The 17,839-nt window shown below is 38.4% G+C and overlaps 1 protein-coding gene across 4 annotated transcripts in view; it reads right to left on the reverse strand.

Annotated features, from left to right (window-relative positions):
- DECR1 (2,4-dienoyl-CoA reductase 1) overlaps positions 1–17,839 on the reverse strand; it is a 67,647-nt gene that overhangs the window by 12,483 nt on the left and 37,325 nt on the right. For 2 of the 4 annotated variants that reach the window (XR_004026244.1, XR_004026243.1), the window contains exons 7-10: positions 14,505–14,577; positions 12,311–12,457; positions 5,591–5,653; positions 5,442–5,493 (exon numbers count right to left, since the gene is read on the reverse strand). Coding sequence is in view for 2 of the 4 variants with exons in the window: in XM_030795426.1 (XP_030651286.1) it covers positions 4,416–4,504; positions 5,442–5,493; positions 5,591–5,653; positions 12,311–12,457; positions 14,505–14,577 (424 nt within the window). In the remaining 2 variants the exon portion in view is untranslated. Of the gene's footprint in view, positions 1–4,054; positions 4,505–5,330; positions 5,494–5,590; positions 5,654–12,310; positions 12,458–14,504; positions 14,578–17,839 lie in introns of those variants that run through there. The other 2 variants (XM_030795426.1, XM_030795427.1) reach the window with 2 other exon arrangements.

Consider the following 17,839-nt stretch of genomic DNA (forward strand, 5'->3'; position numbering starts at 1 on the left):
GGTTAAATTGTGAATACTCTTGGAAGCCATTTGACAGTATCTACTAAATTTGAACACCAGCATACCCTAAAACCCAGGAATTTCACTTCTAGATATTACCAGTCTAACAGAGAAAGGTGTATATATTTTCACCAAAAGAATAGAATGTTCACGGCAGCTTTGTATTTGGCATAGCCTCAAACTAGAAACAATCCAAATGTCCACTAAGAGCAGAGCTAACAAATAAATTGTGGTATATTCATACATACCTTATATTCTATGGAACATAACAATGAGAATGCATAAGCAATTATTACACAGAAAGAAAGCCAAAAAACAGAAGAATACATATTGTGTGATTCTATTTATATAAATCTCAAAACAGCTTAACGATGGGGTTAGAAGTCAAGACAGTGGTTAGTTGTGAGAAGGAGGAAAGGAGTCGCGATGGTGGGCAGAAGGTCGGCTTCTGGGTTCCTGGTAATGTTTCTTGACCTGGAGAATGGTTACCTGAGTGCACTCATATTGTAATAATTCATGATTTGTGCATTTTTAGAAGTCATACTTCAACTAACAAGCTAAAAAAAATTGATGGGCTTTCTCCTCTTCAAGGCTTTTGTAATGTAACTGTTACGTCCTAAAAACCCTGTTATTGTCTCTTGATTTAAGTTATGATCCCAAGAAATATCTAACTGGGTGAGAGACATGAGCTTGACTTACTGTGTGACCTAGGGCAAGTCACATAACTTTCTAGGTCTGCAGTTTCCTCAACTGTAAAATAAAAACATTGAGAATTTGCATTTTCTAAGGCTTTTCCAGCTCTAAAATTCTATTATTCAAAGTCATTAAATTCTCATTGTTTTAGTTTCCACAAGAACAATAAGGAAACAATGGCTGTCACTCTATACCTGAAACAATTCCTGGAGGTGGTTTCACATGTTAATGGTAAGATGAGTGATATTGTTACCAATAATCTTTAATTTACTGAGTATTAACTCTTCCACTAGTACAATAGAAGCAGGACTCTTACAGAAGGTATTGAGTGACAAAGTAATAATTCTTAAGGTGAACATTGATGTGGTTACAGCCCACATGTGGTCTGTCATAGAATACAGTGATTACCCATAAACAATGTTTGTTTCTCTTTCAGACTCAGGAAAAAATATCTGTTAGTCAATATCTCCATGATCTCTCCTCTCTGATCCTCTCTGCCATGCTGGCAAGCTTTGCTTTCTCATCAACCATTTGTAATAACACATAATAATGATGTAATAGATGACCAAGAAACTATTAAAAGAACTATTTTTGTCTTTAACAGAGGAAAAAATTGCAAACTCATACAAATCAAAAATTTTACAATACCCCATTAAGATACCAACAGGTAAAAAAGACAAACAGGAAATTCAAAAGGGTAGAAAAGTATTCAATCTCATTAATAATTAAATAAGTTTTTAATGGTACTATCATTTGTTACGTGCAAAATTGGTGAATAGTTTTAATTGCTGGCAGGTATTTGTTGAAACGGGCACTGTCACACATTACTCAGGGGGGTTTAAACTCACACAAATCTTTGGAATAACAATTGGATATGTATATCAAAAAAAGTTTAGAAGTTTCATAACTTTGATTAATAATACCACTGCTAGAAATGAGGAAAAAATTCCAAATTCTCGCTCCTCTTCTCTTCTCTCCTCTTCTCTCTCTCCCCTGCGCGACCTGACCTCTACCTCTCCAATAAAGATCTCTTGGCTGCCACCGGTGTCGTCTCTGACTAGCCTGTCGCCCTTCATTTTGGTGCTGTGACTCGGATCGGGATTCCCCACCTTTAGGTGGGACCCTGATCCCCTTCCCAGGCTCAGTCTAGACCTCCGGCCAGCCTTCACCCATTTTCCTGTTCACCGAGCTCTTCGCCCACCACTGGCCTCATCTCGTTCCTAGATGATCTCCGCAAAGACTGCTGGCTCATCACAGACCCCTCCCTGCCCTTTGGCTGGCTACAAGGAACATTCATGGACTTCACAGCTGAGGAGATGTTCACATACAGCGCCCTACTGCTTGGCCTTATACTCCTGCTGTGCCCCGTACACAACCCCCACAGTCCTCCCATACCCTCCCCCACGACGCCCCCGCTCAGCCGGAAGTACTCAGACGAACTACAATGCCCATTTCCCCACTTCTTAAGAAACAAAAAAGGGAGGAATGTTAGGTAACAGGGGTACCTTAATGGCGCCGGTTCCGGGTTCTTCTCCCCTCCTTGACCGGGCACTGTCTGAACCCGCCAAAGGAGGGCCAATCAGAAAGAAGCATCTCCCGCCTTCCCTTGGGCCCACCCCACGTAGGCCCAAGGGATATAAAACCCAGCACACCAGCAGCTCTCTCTCTCTCTCTTCTCTTCTCTCTCTTCTCTTCTCTTCTCTGTCTCCCCTGCGCGACCTGATCTCTACCTCTCCAATAAAGATCTCTTGGCTGCCAAAAAAAAAAAAAAAAAAAAAATTCCAAATTCTAAAAATGTGTTATACATAAAAACGTTCATAGTTTTATTTATAATACTGAAAAATAAAAGTAACCTGTGATCTCACTTATGTATGGCATCAAATAAAGTTGAACTCATGGAAGTAGAAAGTAGAATGATGTTTGGCCGGGCACGGTGGCTCACGCCTGTAATCCCAGCACTTTGGGAGGCCTAGGCTATTCACAATAGCAAAGACTTGGAACCAACCCAAATGTCCAACAATGATAGACTGGATTAAGAAAATGTGGCACATATACACCATGGAATACTATGCAGCCATAAAAAATGATGAGTTCATGTCCTTTGTAGGGACATGGATGAAACTGGAAAACATCATTCTCAGTAAACTATCGCAAGGACAAAAAACCAAACACCGCATGTTGTCACTCACAGGTGGGAATTGAACAATGAGAACTCATGGACACAGGAAGGGGAACATCACACTCCGGGGACTGTTGCAGGGTTGGGGGAGAGGGGAGGGACAGCATTAGGAGATATACCTAATGCTAAATGACGAGTTAATGGGTGCAGCAAACCAACATGGCACATGGATACATATGTAACAAACCTGCACATTGTGCACATGTACCCTAAAACCTAAAGTGTAATAATAAAATATAAAAAAAAGTAAATTTCAAATGTCTCTCCATAAAGGCCAATAGGTAAGAGAGGTGATAGATATGTTAATTAGCTTGATTTAATCATTCCACATTGTATACATATATTGAAACATCACACTGTACCCCTTAAATGTACAGGGCACCCTATATAATGAATTCAATTATGATTTGCCAATCAAAAGTAATATTAATAATAATTTTAAAATGCATTGGCAAGGGAGGCGTTAGCATTCTTGAAAAACATTAAAAAACAAAAAATTTTAAAACAAAAGCCAGGCTCAGTGGCTCATGCCTGTAACCCCAGCACTTTGGGAGGCCAATGCAGGAGGATCACTTGAGGTCAGGAGTTCAAGACCAGCCTGATAAATATCGCAAGACATTGTCTCTATAAAAATTTAAAAAGATAAAAATAATAAATATAAATAACCCTATTTCCAATAAATTAAATAATGATACATCAAAACAATAGATCACTAAAAGTAATATTTATCTTAAAAAGGATCTGATTTATCATGTAATCTGAATTGTTTTTTTTTTTAAAAAGGTTGAGACAACACTGGAAGAAAAATAATATTTATTAAGTTATATAAATGTAAACATTTAGTATAAATTTAACCAGAAACAGAAATATGGCTATATTGGTGGAATCAGTGGAGGGAAAGAGTGTGTCTTTGTGTGTTTGGTGAGAGGTGGGTGGGAAGGTGGGTTTGGAAATGGAATGAGTGATAAACCATCACTATTGGCGTGTGAACACAATATCAACACAATAGTGTGACAGTGAATAATCTCACGAGATCTGATGGTTTTATAAATGGGAGTTCCCCTGCACAAGCTCTCTTGCGTGCCGCCACGTAAGACATGACTTTGCTCCTAACTCACCTTCTGCCATGATTGTGAGGCCTCCCTAGCCATGCTGAACTATGAGTCAATGAAACCTCTTTCTTTTATAAATTACCCAGTTTTGGTTATGTCTTCATTAGCAGCATGAGAACAGACTAATACACAGGATTAGTACTAAAGGTAAAATGGAGACTAGGTACCTGTCTGCGTTTTATTTTGAGAGTATTGTATTGCAAGCATGTGGAGAAAAAGTGTAACAGCCTAAAGAAAAGCCCAGCAAAAGTCAGTATAATTGGAAATGTCAGGCCACTTATTCCAAACCTATAATATTCCCCTATATGTACACAATTAAATGTAATAAATGTAATTTATGTACACAATTAACTGTCAATGTAATTGGGGTTTCCATGGGGCTTGTGGCATATAAATTCAACCAGGAAAACTGGATTCCTTTGCAGATTTATTCAGATGAGGTAAGATGGAAGCTGGTTTCCTCTCGTGTCAACTTGGGCAATGGGGATAGTCAGTCTAGTGAACATGTTATAACTGACTCCTGGGAAAGCAAAATGGACATTTAAAAAATATAGGCTCACAAGTATAGCTCTGTAGACTTGAGACTTTGGATTCATTATTATTTGATTTTCAGGATGACAAATTAGTCAAACCAAATATGAAATTTAATCAAATGATACACAAAAATATTTTATAGACTTTCTTTACTTCTTTTACCCAGATAAATCTATTCTTCTTTTAGAGCTGGGATGGCATGCTATCTCCTAGGCATCACATTCTCTAAACTCTGGAGACAGAATGAATTACTTCCTCCTCCACACTTAAATACTGCTAGAATAATACTTATCATAATATACCATAAATAATTATTTATAAGTTCGACTATCTTGCTGGATAATGAATTTCAAAAGGGCAAGGGCTATAGCTTATTCAGTACTAAATAAAATGCCTGGCTACAAATAGGTCCTAGTAAAAACTAAAGGTTTGAGTTAACACTGAGTTACCCAAAGAAGATAATTCACAAGTCCAATGAAAAGAAAATATACTGGAAAGGCAAAGTCTATTGTATTTAGTGTGTAACCTCTAATTTCTTTCTTTTAGGCCCTATCAATATAGGTATAGTATAATATGTAACTCAAATGCTACCCCCACCATTGAGTTTCTCCTGATTTTCCAAGTCACAACGATCTGTTCTCTCTGCACTTCTAAGCACTTTTTACCTCTTTCAGTAGGCAAAGAGGAGCCTTTACCTACTCTCCCCATGCCTCCTTTTTTTTTTAATGTTTTGAAGGACTAGATTTCATTTTATTTATCTTTGAATATACAATGGCTATCACTGGCCTGGCACATAATACATATTCAAAGAATGTTAATTAAGAATTTATTAGACTTGAAATAGTCAAAAGATGAGAGAAAATTTGTTTCATTTCTATTCCCTTTTCTGTAACCAAGATGAAGGCCAAAGTGGTCTTAGGAACCTTTTGTCTTCCTGATGAGTCCTTCTATGGTGTCCCACTGCTCCTTGGTGACCTAAGACAAAAAGATGTCAATTTAATGTGCTTTTTACATGTTTTTAAAGCTTAGTATCATAGCTGCTGATATTACATTATACACACAAAAGCATTACCTTTCTCAGGTTGTTGAATTCCCCTGAAATAAGTACTTCCTCTCCACCATCAAATTTAATGACCTGGAAAAAACAAATTTTTAAACTCTGAAACTAACTCTTTTCAAAAAGTTTCTGAACCACTAGCCATTTTCCCATACTAATTGGATGGAATATCTCTTTGGCACTTTAAATCTAGCCCAAATTTTCAAGATAAAACTCATGATTAAACCTAAATTGATTACTCAGCTTATAATTCTATTTCTAACATCTCCCAATTTCAAATATCTACCCAGTATTGAAGATCATCTCAAAGGTATATCTACCAAGGTAACCTGCATCTATTAATTTATCACTTGATATGGTTTGGCTGTGTCCCCACAAAAATCTCATCTTGAATTGTAATCCTCAATCTCTCTCTCTCTCTGTCTCCCTTTTTTCTCTCTCTCCCTCTCTTTATCTCTATTGCCTGCCACCATGTTAAGTTATGACTCTTCCCCTTCAGCCATAATTGTAAGTTTCCTGAGCCCTCCTCAGATATGCAGAAGAGTGAGTCAATTAAACCTCTTTTCTTTTTTTTTTATTATACTTGAAGTTCTAGAGTACAATGTGCACAATGTGCAGTTTTGTTACATATGTATACATGTGCCATGTTGGTGTGCTGCAACCATTAACTTGTCATATACATTAGGTATATGTACATTACTATCCCTCCCCCCTCCTCCCACCCCATGACAGGAACCCGTGTGTGATGTTCACCACCCTGTGTCCAAGTGTTCTCATTGTTCAATTCCCACTTAAGAGTGAGAACATGCGGTGTTTGGTTTTCTGTCCTTGTGAGAGTTTACGCAGAATCATGGTTTCCAGCTTCATCCATGTTCCTACAAAGGACACAAACTCATCCTTTTTTATGTCTGCATAGTATTCCATGATGTATATGTGCCACATTTTCTTAATCCAGTCTATCATTGATAGACATTTGGGTTGGTTCCAAGTCTTTGCTATTGTGAATAGTACTGCAATAAACATACGTGTGCATGTGTCTTTACAGCAGCATGATTTATAATTCTTTGGGTATACACCCAGTAATGGGATGGCTGGGTCAAATGGTATTTCTAGTTCTAGATCCTTGAGGAATCACCACACGGTCTTCCACAATGGTTTAACTAGTTTACAGTCCCACAAACAGTGTAAAAGTGTTCCTATTTGTCCACATCCTCTCCAGCACCTGTTGTTTCCTGACTCTTTAATGAACGCCACTCTAACTGGTGTGAGATGGTATCTCACTGTGGTTTTGATTTGCATTTCTCTGATGGCCAGTGATGATGAGCATTTTTTCATGTGTCTGTTGGCTGCATAAATATCTTCTTTTGAGAGGTGTCTGTTCATACACTTTGCCCACTTTGTGATGGGGTTGTTTGATTTTTTTGTGGTAAATTTAAGTTCTTTGTAGATTCTGGATATTAGCCCTTTGTCAGATGGGTAGATTGTAAACATTTTCTCCCATTCTGTAGGTTGCCTGTTCACTCTGATGGTAGTTTCTTCTGCTGTGCAGAAGCTCTTTAGTTTAATTAGATCCCATTTGTCTATTTTGGCTTTTGTGGCCATTGCTTTTGGTGTTTTAGTCATGAAGCCCTTGCCCATGCCTATGTCCTGAATGGTATTGCCTAGGTTTTCTTCTAGGGTTTTTATGGTTTCAGGTCTAACATTTCAGTCTTTAATCCATCTTGAATTAATTTTTGTATAAGGAGTAAGGAAGGGATCCAGTTTCAGCTTTCTACATATGGCTAGCCAGTTTTCCCAGCAACATTTATTAAACAGGGAATCCTTTCCCCATTTCTTCTATTTGTCAGGCTTCTCAAAGATCAGATGGTTGTGGATGTGTGGTATTATTTCTGAGGGCTCTGTTCTGTTCCATTGATCTATATCTCTGTTTTGGTACCAGTACCATGCTGTTTTGGTTACTGTAGCCTTGTAGTATAGTTTGAAGTCAGGTAGTGTGATGACTCCAGCTTTGTTCTTTTGGCTTAGGATTGTCTTGGCAATGCAGGCTCTTTTTTGGTTCCATATGAACTTTAAAAGTAGTTTTTTTCAATTCTGTGAAGAAAGTCATTGGTAGCTTGCTGGGGATGGCACTGAATCTATAAATTACCTTGCCAAGTGTGGCCATTTTCACATATTGATTCTTCCTATCCATGAGCATGGAATGTTCTTCCATTTGTTTGTGTCCTCTTTTATTTTACTGAGCAGTGGTTTGTAATTCTCCTTGAAGAGGTCCTTCACATCCCTTGTAAGTTGGATTCCTAAGTATTTTATTTTCTTTGAAGCAATTGTGAATGGGAGTTCACTCATGATTTGGCCCTCTGCTTGTCCGTTATTGTTGTGAAAAATGCTTGTGATTTTTGCACATTGATTTTGTATCCTGAGACTTTGCTGAAGTTGCTTATCAGCTTAAGGAGATTTTGGGCTGAGATGATGGGGTTTTCTAAATATACAATCATGTCATCTGCAAACAGGGACAATTTGACTTCCTCTTTTCCTAACTGAATACCCTTTATTTATTTCTCCTGCCTGACTGCCCTGACCAGAACTTTCAACACTATGTTGAATAGGAGTGGTGAGAGAGGGCATCCCTGTCTTGTGCCAGTTTTCAAAGAGAATGCTTCCAGTTTTCGCCCACTGGCTGTGGGTTTGTCATAAATAGCTCTTATTTTGAGACATGTCCCATGAATACCTAGTTTATTGAGAGTTTTTAGCATGAAGGTTGTTGAATTTTGTCAAAGGCCTTTTCTGCATCTATTGAGATAATCATGTGGTTTTTGTCTTTGGTTCTGTTTATATGATGGATTATGTTTATTGATTTGCATATGTTGAACCAGCCTTGCATCCCAGGGATGAAGCCAACTTGATCATGATGGATAATCATGATGGATAAGCTTTTTGATGTGCTGCTGGATTTGGTTTGCCAGTATTTTATTGAGGATTTTTGCATCAATGTTCATCAGGAATATTGGTCTAAAATTCTCTTTTTTTGTTGTTGTGTCTCTGCCCGGCTTTGGTATCAGGATGATGCTGGCCTCATAAAATGAGTCAGGGAGGACTCCCTCTTTTTCTATTGATTGGAATAGTTTCAGAAGGAATGGTACCAGCTCCTCTTTGTACCTCTGGTAGAATTCGGCTGTGAATCTGTCTGGTCCTGGACTTTTTTTGGTTGGTAGGCTTTTAATTATTGCCTCAATTTCAGAGTGTGTTATTGGTGTATTCAGGGATTCAACTTCTTCCTAGTTTAGTGTCCAGGAATGTATCCATTTCTTCCGGATTTTCTAGTTTATTTGCGTAATGGTGTTTATAGTATTCTCTGTTTGTATCTCTGTGGGATCAGTGGTGATATCCCCTTTATCATTTTTTATTGCGTCTATTTGATTCTTCACTCTTTCCTTCTTTATTAGTCTTTCTAGCAGTCCATCAATTTTGTTGGTCTTTCCAAAAAACCAGCTCCTGGATTTGTTGATTTTTTTGAAGGGTTTTTTGTTCTCTGTCTCCTTCAGTTCTGCTCTTATCTTAGTAATTTCTTGCCTTCTGCTAGCTTTTGAATGTGTTTGCTCTTGCTTCTCTAGTTCTTTTAATTGCGATGTTATGGTGTCAATTTTAGATCTTCCCTGCTTTCTCTTGTGGGCATTTAGTGCTATAAATTTCCCTCTACACACTGCTTTAAATGTGTCCCAGAGATTCTGGTATGTTATGTCTTTGTTCTCATTGGCTTCAAAGAACATCTTTTTTTCTGCCTTCATTTCGTTATGTACCCAGTATTCATTCAGAAGCAGGTTGTTCAGTTTCCATGTAGTTGAGCGGTTGTGAGTGAGTTTCTTAAACCTGAGTTCTAGTTTGATTGCACTGTGGTCTGAGAGACAGTTTGCTATAATTTCTGTTCTTTTACATTTGCTGAGGAGAGCTTTACTTCCAACTGTGGTCAATTTTGGAATAGGTGTGATGTGGTACTGAGAAGAATACATATTCTGTTGATTTGGGGTGGAGAGTTCTGTAGATGTCTATTAGGTCTGCTTGGTGCAGAGCTGAGTTCAATTCCTGGATATCCTTGTTAACTTTCTGTCTTATTGTTCTGTCTAATATTGACAGTGGGGCATTAAAGTCTCCCATTATTATTGTGCAGGAGTCTAAGTCTCTTTGTAGGTCTCTAAGGACTTGCTTTATGAATCTGGGTGCTCCTGTATTGGGTGCATATATATTTAGGATAGTTAGCTCTTCTTGTTGAATTGATCCCTTTACCATTATGTAATGGCCTTCTTTCTCTCTTCTGATCTTTGTTGGTTTAAAGTCTGTTTTATCAGAGACTAGGATTGCAACCCCTGCTTTTTTTTTGTTTTCCATTTGCTTGGTAGGGCTTCCTCCATGCCTTTATTTTGAGCCTATGTGTGTCTCTGCACGTGAGATGGGCCTCCTGAATACAGCACACTGATGGGTCTTGACTCTTTATCCAATTTGCCAGTCTGTGTCTTTTAATTGGAGCATTTAGCCCGTTTGCATTTAAGGTTAATATTGTTATGTGTGAATTTGATCCTGTCATTATGATGTTAGCTGGTTATTTTGCTTGTTAGTTGATGCAGTTTCTTCCTAGCATTGATGGTCTCTACAATTTGGCCTGTTTTTGCAGTGGCTGGTACCGGTTGTTCCTTTCCATGTTTAGTGCTTCCTTCAGGAGCTCTTGTAAGGCAGGCCTGGTGGTGACAAAATCTCTCAGCATTTGCTTGTCTGTAAAGGATTTTATTTCTCCTTCACTTGTGAAGCTTAGTTTGGCTGGATATGAAATTCTGGGTTGAAAATTATTTTCTTTAAGAATGTTGAATATTGGCCCCCACTTTCTTCTGGCTTGTAGTTTCTGCCGAGAGATCCGCTGTTAGTCTGATGGGCTTCCCTTTGTGGGTAACTCGACCTTTCTCTCTGGCTGCCCTTAGCATTTTTTCCTCATTTCAACTTTGGTCAATCTGACAATTATGTGTCTTGGAGTTGCTCTTCTCGGGGAGTATCTTTGTAGCGTTCTCTGTATTTCCTGAATTTGAATGTTGGCCTGCCTTGGTAGGTTGGGGAAATTCTCCTGGATAATAATCTGAAGAGTGTTTTCCAACTTGGTTCCATTCTCCCTGTCACTTTCAGTACACCAATCAGATGTAGATTTGGTCTTTTCACATAGTCCCATATTTCTTGGAGGCGTTGTTCATTTCTTTTTACTCTTTTTTCTCTAAGCTTCTCTTCTCGCTTCATTTCATTCATTTGATCTTCAATCACTGATACACTTTCCTCCACTTGATTGCATCAGCTACTGAAGCTTGTTCATGCGTCACGTATTTCTCATGCCATGGTTTTCAGCTCCATCAGGTCATTTAAGGTCTTCTCTACGCTGTTTATTCTAGTTAGCCATTCGTCTAATCTTTCATCAAGGTTTTCAGCTTTTTTGCGATGGGTTCGAACATCTTCCTTTAGCTCAGAGAAGTTTGTTATTAGCGATCGTCTGAAGCCTTCTTCTCTCAACTCGTCAAAGTCATTCTCCGTCCAGCTTTGTTCCATTGCTGGCAAGGAGCTGCATTCCTTTGGAAGAGAAGAGGTGCTCTGATTTTTAGAATTTTCAGCTTTTCTGCTCTGGTTTCTCCCCATCTTTGTGGTTTTATCTACCTTTGGTCTTTCGTGATGGTGACATACAGATGGGGTTTTGGTGTGGATTTCCTTTGTTTGTTAGTTTTCCTTCTAACAGTCAGGACCCTGAGCTGCAGGTCTGTTGGAGTTTGCTGGATGTCCACTCCAGACACTGTTTGCCTGGGTATCACCAGCGGAGGCTGGAGAACAGCAAATGTTGCAGAATGGCAAATGTTGCTACCTGATCCTTCCTCTGGAAGCTTCGTCTCAGAGGGGCACCTGGCTGTATGAGGTGTCAGTCGGCCCCTACTAGGAGGTGTCTCCCAGTTAGGCTACTCGGGGGTCAAGGGCCCAATTGAGGGGGCAGTCTGTCCGTTCTCAGATCTCAAACTCCGTGCTGGGAGAACCACTACTCTCTTCAAAGCTGTCAGTTACGGACGTTTAAGTCTGCAGAAGTTTCTGTTGCCTTTTGTTCAGCTATGCCCTGACCCCAGAGGTGGAGTCTACAGAGGTAGGCAGGCAGGCCTCCTTGAGCTGTGGTGGGCTCCACCAAGTTCGAGCTTCCAGGCCACTTTGTTTACCTACTCAAGCCCCAGCATTGGCGGACACCCCTCCCCCAGTCTCGCTGCAGCCCTGCAGTTCTATTTCAGGCTGCTGTGCTAGCAGTGAGCGAGGCTCTGTGGGCGTGGGACCCTCTGAGCCAGATGCGGGATATAATCTCCTGGTGTGCCGTTTGCTAAGACCATTGGAAAAGTGCAGTATTAGGGTGGGAGTGTCCCGATTTTCCAGGTACCGTCTGTCAGGGCTTCCCTTGGTTAGGAAAGGGAATTCCCCGACCCCCTGCACTTCCCTTAAGCCTCTTTCCTTTATAAATTACACAGTCTCAGGTATGTCTTTAGCAGTGTGAGAACAGACTAATAAATACATCACTGGATAAATGTCATAGGCTAAACAATATATATAATATTTTTATATTATTTACAACTAAATACATATTTACATTCAGCATTGTCAGGATTGGTTCCACAACAAACCTCCCTGCCCCAAACACACTTCTGAAAAAAAAGGTAAAGAGAAATAAACAACGCTTACTGCTCCATTAATCCAAGAAGCATAATCACTACAAAGGAAAGCAGCAAGATTTGCGAGTTCTTCTACAGTCCCCAGGCGACCACAGGGAATTCTGTCAATCATTTCTTTCTCAAATGTTCCAGTTGGGTCCAGACGGCTAAAGGCACCCTTGGAAATTAAGAAAACAATTAGGCTGTGTTGGGTTTTTCAATCAACTCTTTTCCTACTCAAGAAAAAAATGAGTATAAAATGGCATGTTACCACGCAGCTTAAAACCTTAGGCTTTGTAAGTAAAAAAGAATTTCACCAAATTCTTCTTAAAAAAAATAGATCACTGGAAAATATAACCCTTTTAATCTTAGTTTCTTCTATGTAAAATGAGGATATCTATCTTAGTTACCTCACAAAATTGTTGTAAGCATCAAATGAAAAAATGTACATAAAGGTATCCTGAAATATGTACAAGCTTAGGTGGTAAAGGCAGTGGTATTACTGGCTTTTCATTTAATAAACACAGAAAAGTGGCTCATAGGAAATATTTAAGAGGAAATTCCTTTTCTTTCACCCCAAAATATTGGAAAAGGAAGAAAACAAGTATGTAGAAATTCAATTAGATTCTAGAGAGAGAAAAACTACTACTAAATTGGCCAAACAATTTGCCTTCTGTCAATGATGTGAAGGAACAGACCAAGATGAATTATGGATGTGCACTGATTAATAAAAACAACTGGATTTTTCTGTACTAGTGCCTTGAAGTTTAGGTGGCAGTTTTCCTCAACAATGCAGCCGTAAGACAGAACAAACACTCAGAGGACTCCATGAGAGACCTCCAGTTCTTCCCAGGAGGTTATAAAGCCCAGAGACAAGGGGTTGCAACTGGTCCCAGTCCTGGTTCTAAAAAGTGCATGCTAGGGAGTTTCTACACTTCAGTTTTCTTTTAATCTCTTTAACAGTAAATAGTTATTATTTGGGTACAACTTCTCTCTCTGTGGCTAGACTGTAAACTCCTTAGTGGCAAGCACTTTCTCAGAGATATTTCTGTATCTTTCTCAGTACCCCTGGATACAGTGAACAGTCAATAAATATAGGTTAAATAACTAAAATGCAGGTGATTTTTCCCTAGATATTGGGGTCTTGGAGAGAAGCGTTTGTGTCTATAAGCCTCTTTTCAGATATGCTTAGGACAGGGCCACCCTGAATCATGTGTTTTAATGTATGTTTTTAAGTTTCTTTCCACTAATTTTATTAGACTGTTTAGTATTGAATTGTCAAATAAATAAGACAGTCAATCAAGTTTCAATCACTCAGGAAGTTTTTATTTCTATTTCCCATCCTTCAAACTGCTAAATAAACTAATATGGCCATTTCCAAGTTATTATTTAATACCCAGAGCTACCTATAACCCAATTATCCCTTAGTATTATTTTCCAATATGTTTACACAACTGAAACAAGTTACCAAATTTTGCCTGGTCTTTCAACATTACATCTGGTTGGCATTATAAATACTTGCTTTAGGTGAAAACCAAAAGAAGTGTGAGAGTGAAGTTATTTTGGGATAATGAGAGAGCAGAGAAGCTGTGGACATTCTGAGCAACATCTGTAACAACATTAGAGATAATTACAAGTTGCAATGAGTATCCGCAAGGATTATTACTTATAGGTAAAATCTATGCTGTCAGAAGGACTTACAATCAGAGAGATGTGGGCGTTAGATGACATGCATAATTGACTGAGAGTGAAAGGGCACAAGCATGAGTCAAGGAAAATGCTACCTACCTATAGCAAGACAAAGCCTGTATAATAAGTTACCAAAGCATCTCTCAAACTAAAAATATAGTTACATTTCCTTGATTTTTTTTAAAAAAGGATGTCAGACAATGTAAGAGCCTTTAAAATGTCGTGAAACTTAACAAATACAGCACAGTAACAGACCATTGAAACAAATCAAAGTGCCAACATTGATGGCATAAAAGATCCCAAAAGATTAAGACACTGAAATTGACATTATGAAGAAATTGCATAGCTGCTATATTCCTGCCCGCCTCCTTATTTCTTATATTCGATAATGAATAAAGGCAAAGGCCTCTTCCCTAGAACCAGGGCTCTAAACCCAGGCATCTCTGGAAAGTCCTTTACACAACAACCAGAATATATCTATCAGCGTTTCATTATTTAATCATTCACAATGTGGTAACAAGCAAAATACAACTTACTTTGGTTTTTATAGGCCCTGGTTGAATCACATTGAAACGCATTCCATATTTACCCCATTCAGCTGCAAGAGACCTAAAAATTAAAATCAACAACATACATTCTCAAATATTATACCATATGTTTAAAAACAGCAATAACTGAGACTCACTAGATGTTTACTACATGCCAGAGATTACAACCCCAACAGGTAGGTACTATTACTGTTCCCTACATTACAGATAATGTAACTAAGGCACAGAGAGGTTAAATCATTTTCTCTATGTCATATGGCCAATTTGTCAATCTCGAGAGGTCTAGCTTCAGTCTGTACCCTTAGTCACTCTACTGTACAACCTAACCTTTACATTTTAGTGTCCTTAACCACTATGCTATACCACCTACCATTTGTAGTTTAGAATATGAAGTCCAATGTCAATATACATTTTTAGAGTAGGTATTCATTATTCACATAAACACGTGAGTGCTTCATGCCCTTCCTTCACATTTTCTGGAGTTCAGTCTTGTACTTACAAAGTGCATTATAACTTTACTCATAGCCCTGTACATTGGATTACAATGTCTGTAACATCACAAGTGCTTTATTTGAGTAAAAGATTACATCGATTGAAAATATAAACCACATCCATGTCTAACTAGGCTTTAATATAATTGTTGAACCAAATTTGAAAGGAAATAGGAATCTAACAAAATCTTGCTTAATGTCCTGAAGAAAAATATAACACTAATAGCAAACAAAGAACTTCAAAGGAACTTGTTTTAAAAGCTTACTTTACAGATAGCTCTTTTAAAATCTAAATTCATTTTAGGAATTTACATTCATATGCATATTTGTGTGTATATACACTTAATGTAATTTCAAATAATGACAAGGTAGCTTAAAAGAATACATATAATGCAAATGAGGAAGACAGGATAATTTGAAAGGAAGAAGGAAAGAAAAAAAGCAAGATAGAGAGAAAAGCCAGGATAACGAAATATAACGGAGCCAAGAATGAAGCTAATATCTAAATGTACTGAAGTGTGTGATGTTCCATATAACTGCAATAGTCACATCACAAATTTGTATCTGTTCTTCCCATGACTCTATACAAAAAAGGTAAGCCTAATCAGTTACACAGTCCACAGTACCCATAAAGAAAAAGCAAGCTAAATGCTCAGGAAAAGCACAATTGTTTCTAATACGAAAAATTGTTTAAGTCTTTCTAGACTTACAAAAGGAAAACTGTGTAGCATAACAATCTCCTTAAGACACTGTATCCTTGCAATAGATAAAATGGGCTAAGTTCAAAGTTGACAAATGGGATCTAATTAAACTAAAGAGCTTCTGCACAGCAAAAGAAACTATCATCAGAGTGAACAGGCAACCTACAGAATGGGAGAAAAGCTTTGCAATCTATCCATCTGATAAATGGCTAATATCCAGAATCTACAAAGAACTTAATGAACTTAAACAAATTAAACTTAAACACAAACAACTCCGTCAAAAAGTGGGGGAAGGATATGAACAGACACTTCTCAAAAGAAGACATTTATGCAGCCAACAAACTATCAAAAAAAAAAGCTCATCATCACTGATCATTAGAGAAATGCAAGTCAAAACCACAATGAGATACCATCTCACTTAATGTAAGTTAGAATGGCAATCGTTAAAAAGTCAGGAAACAACAGATGCTGGAGAGGATGTGGAGAAGTAGGAACACGTTTACACTGTTGGTGGGACTGTAAATTAGTTCAGCCGTTGTGGGAGAGAGTGTGGTGATTCCTCAAGGATCTAGAACTAGAAATACCATTTGACCCAGCCATCCCATTACTGGGTATATACCCAAAGGATTATAAATCATTCTACTATAAAGACACATGCACACATATGTTTATTGCAGCACTGTTCTTAATAGCAAAGACTTAGAACCAACCCAAATGCCCATCAATGATAGACTGGATAAAGAAAATGTGGCACATATACACCATGGAATACTGTGCAGCCATAATAAAGGATGAGTTCATGTACTCTGCAGGGACGTGGATGAAGCTGGAAACCATCGTTCTCAGCAAACTAACACAGGAACAGAAAACCAAATACTGCATGTTCTCACTCATAAGTGGGAGCTGAACAATGAGAACACATGGACACTGGGAGGGGAACATCACACACTGGGTCTATCAAGGGGTAGAGAGCTAGGGGAGGGATAGCATTAGGAGAAATACCTAATGTAAATGACGGGTTGGTGGGTGCTGCAAACTACCATGGCACATGTATACTTATGTAACAAACCTGCACATTCTGCACGTGTATCCCAGAACTTAAAGTATAATTTAAAAAAATGGGCTAAGTTCTATGAAACTATCAGACATCCATTAATATAGTCTTACAGCATCATTTCAAAGGCCAATTCAGTAAAACCAGTTCTACAGAATAGGGTACACGTAATCTCAAGATAGCCTGTTAATCTGACTTAATCCATGAATGCATTTTAGAGAAATGGGTGGGCTATATCTCTTTCATACAGAACATACATAAAAATTGCTTCTCTGAGTGATGTTTTTGACAAAGTTCATTGCCATAGCTACCCTGGGCATTTATTTATAGTGTATCTACTCTAAATTGCTTCATGTCTTAATACAATTACTGTACTGAGCAGAGTCTATATTATCCTATGAAAAACTGAGCAACCTGTTAAGAAAATCTGCCTAGAGGAAAAGCCATTCTCTCTGTGCTCAGAGGTGTGCCAGATACATTTGTTCAATTGCTAGCATGATCTTTCAACTGTCATTAAGCTAGCTGATATACTGAAGAATTACTGTAATCTGATAATGAATCCACTCATACAGTTATCTCTGCATGTTAAGATGCTAAGAACAATATATTCAATTTGTTAGCCATTATTATTGTTCATTCAACCAATGTTTATTATATACTTACCATGTATCAATACTATAAATATTGCTTAGCCTCAAATAAAGTCAGTCCCTGCTCTCAAAAGAGAGGTGAGCCTGGTTATATAATGAATTAGTTACTAGGCTGGGAATTGTGTAATGTATGCCATACCTGCTTAAAAGAAGAAGAACCTAAGTGGGAGTGACAAGGAAGGCTTCTCTGAAGAGGTAACATTCTGAGCTGATGGGTGAAGAAGGATTAGGAGTTTGCTGCAAGAGGCAGGGGAAAGGAGGAGCTGAGAGATTAAGAAGGTAGGATGGTGACATGGTTTGGCTCTGTGTCCCCACCCAAATCTCACTCTGAATTGTAATAATCCCCACATGTCAAGGGTGGGACCAGGTAGACAAACTGAATCCTGAAGGCAGTTTTCCCCACGGTGTTCTCGTGACAGTGAGTGAG

The sequence above is a fragment of the Nomascus leucogenys genome, chromosome 16 (assembly GCF_006542625.1).
Source record: "Nomascus leucogenys isolate Asia chromosome 16, Asia_NLE_v1, whole genome shotgun sequence".
NCBI lineage: Eukaryota > Metazoa > Chordata > Mammalia > Primates > Hylobatidae > Nomascus > Nomascus leucogenys.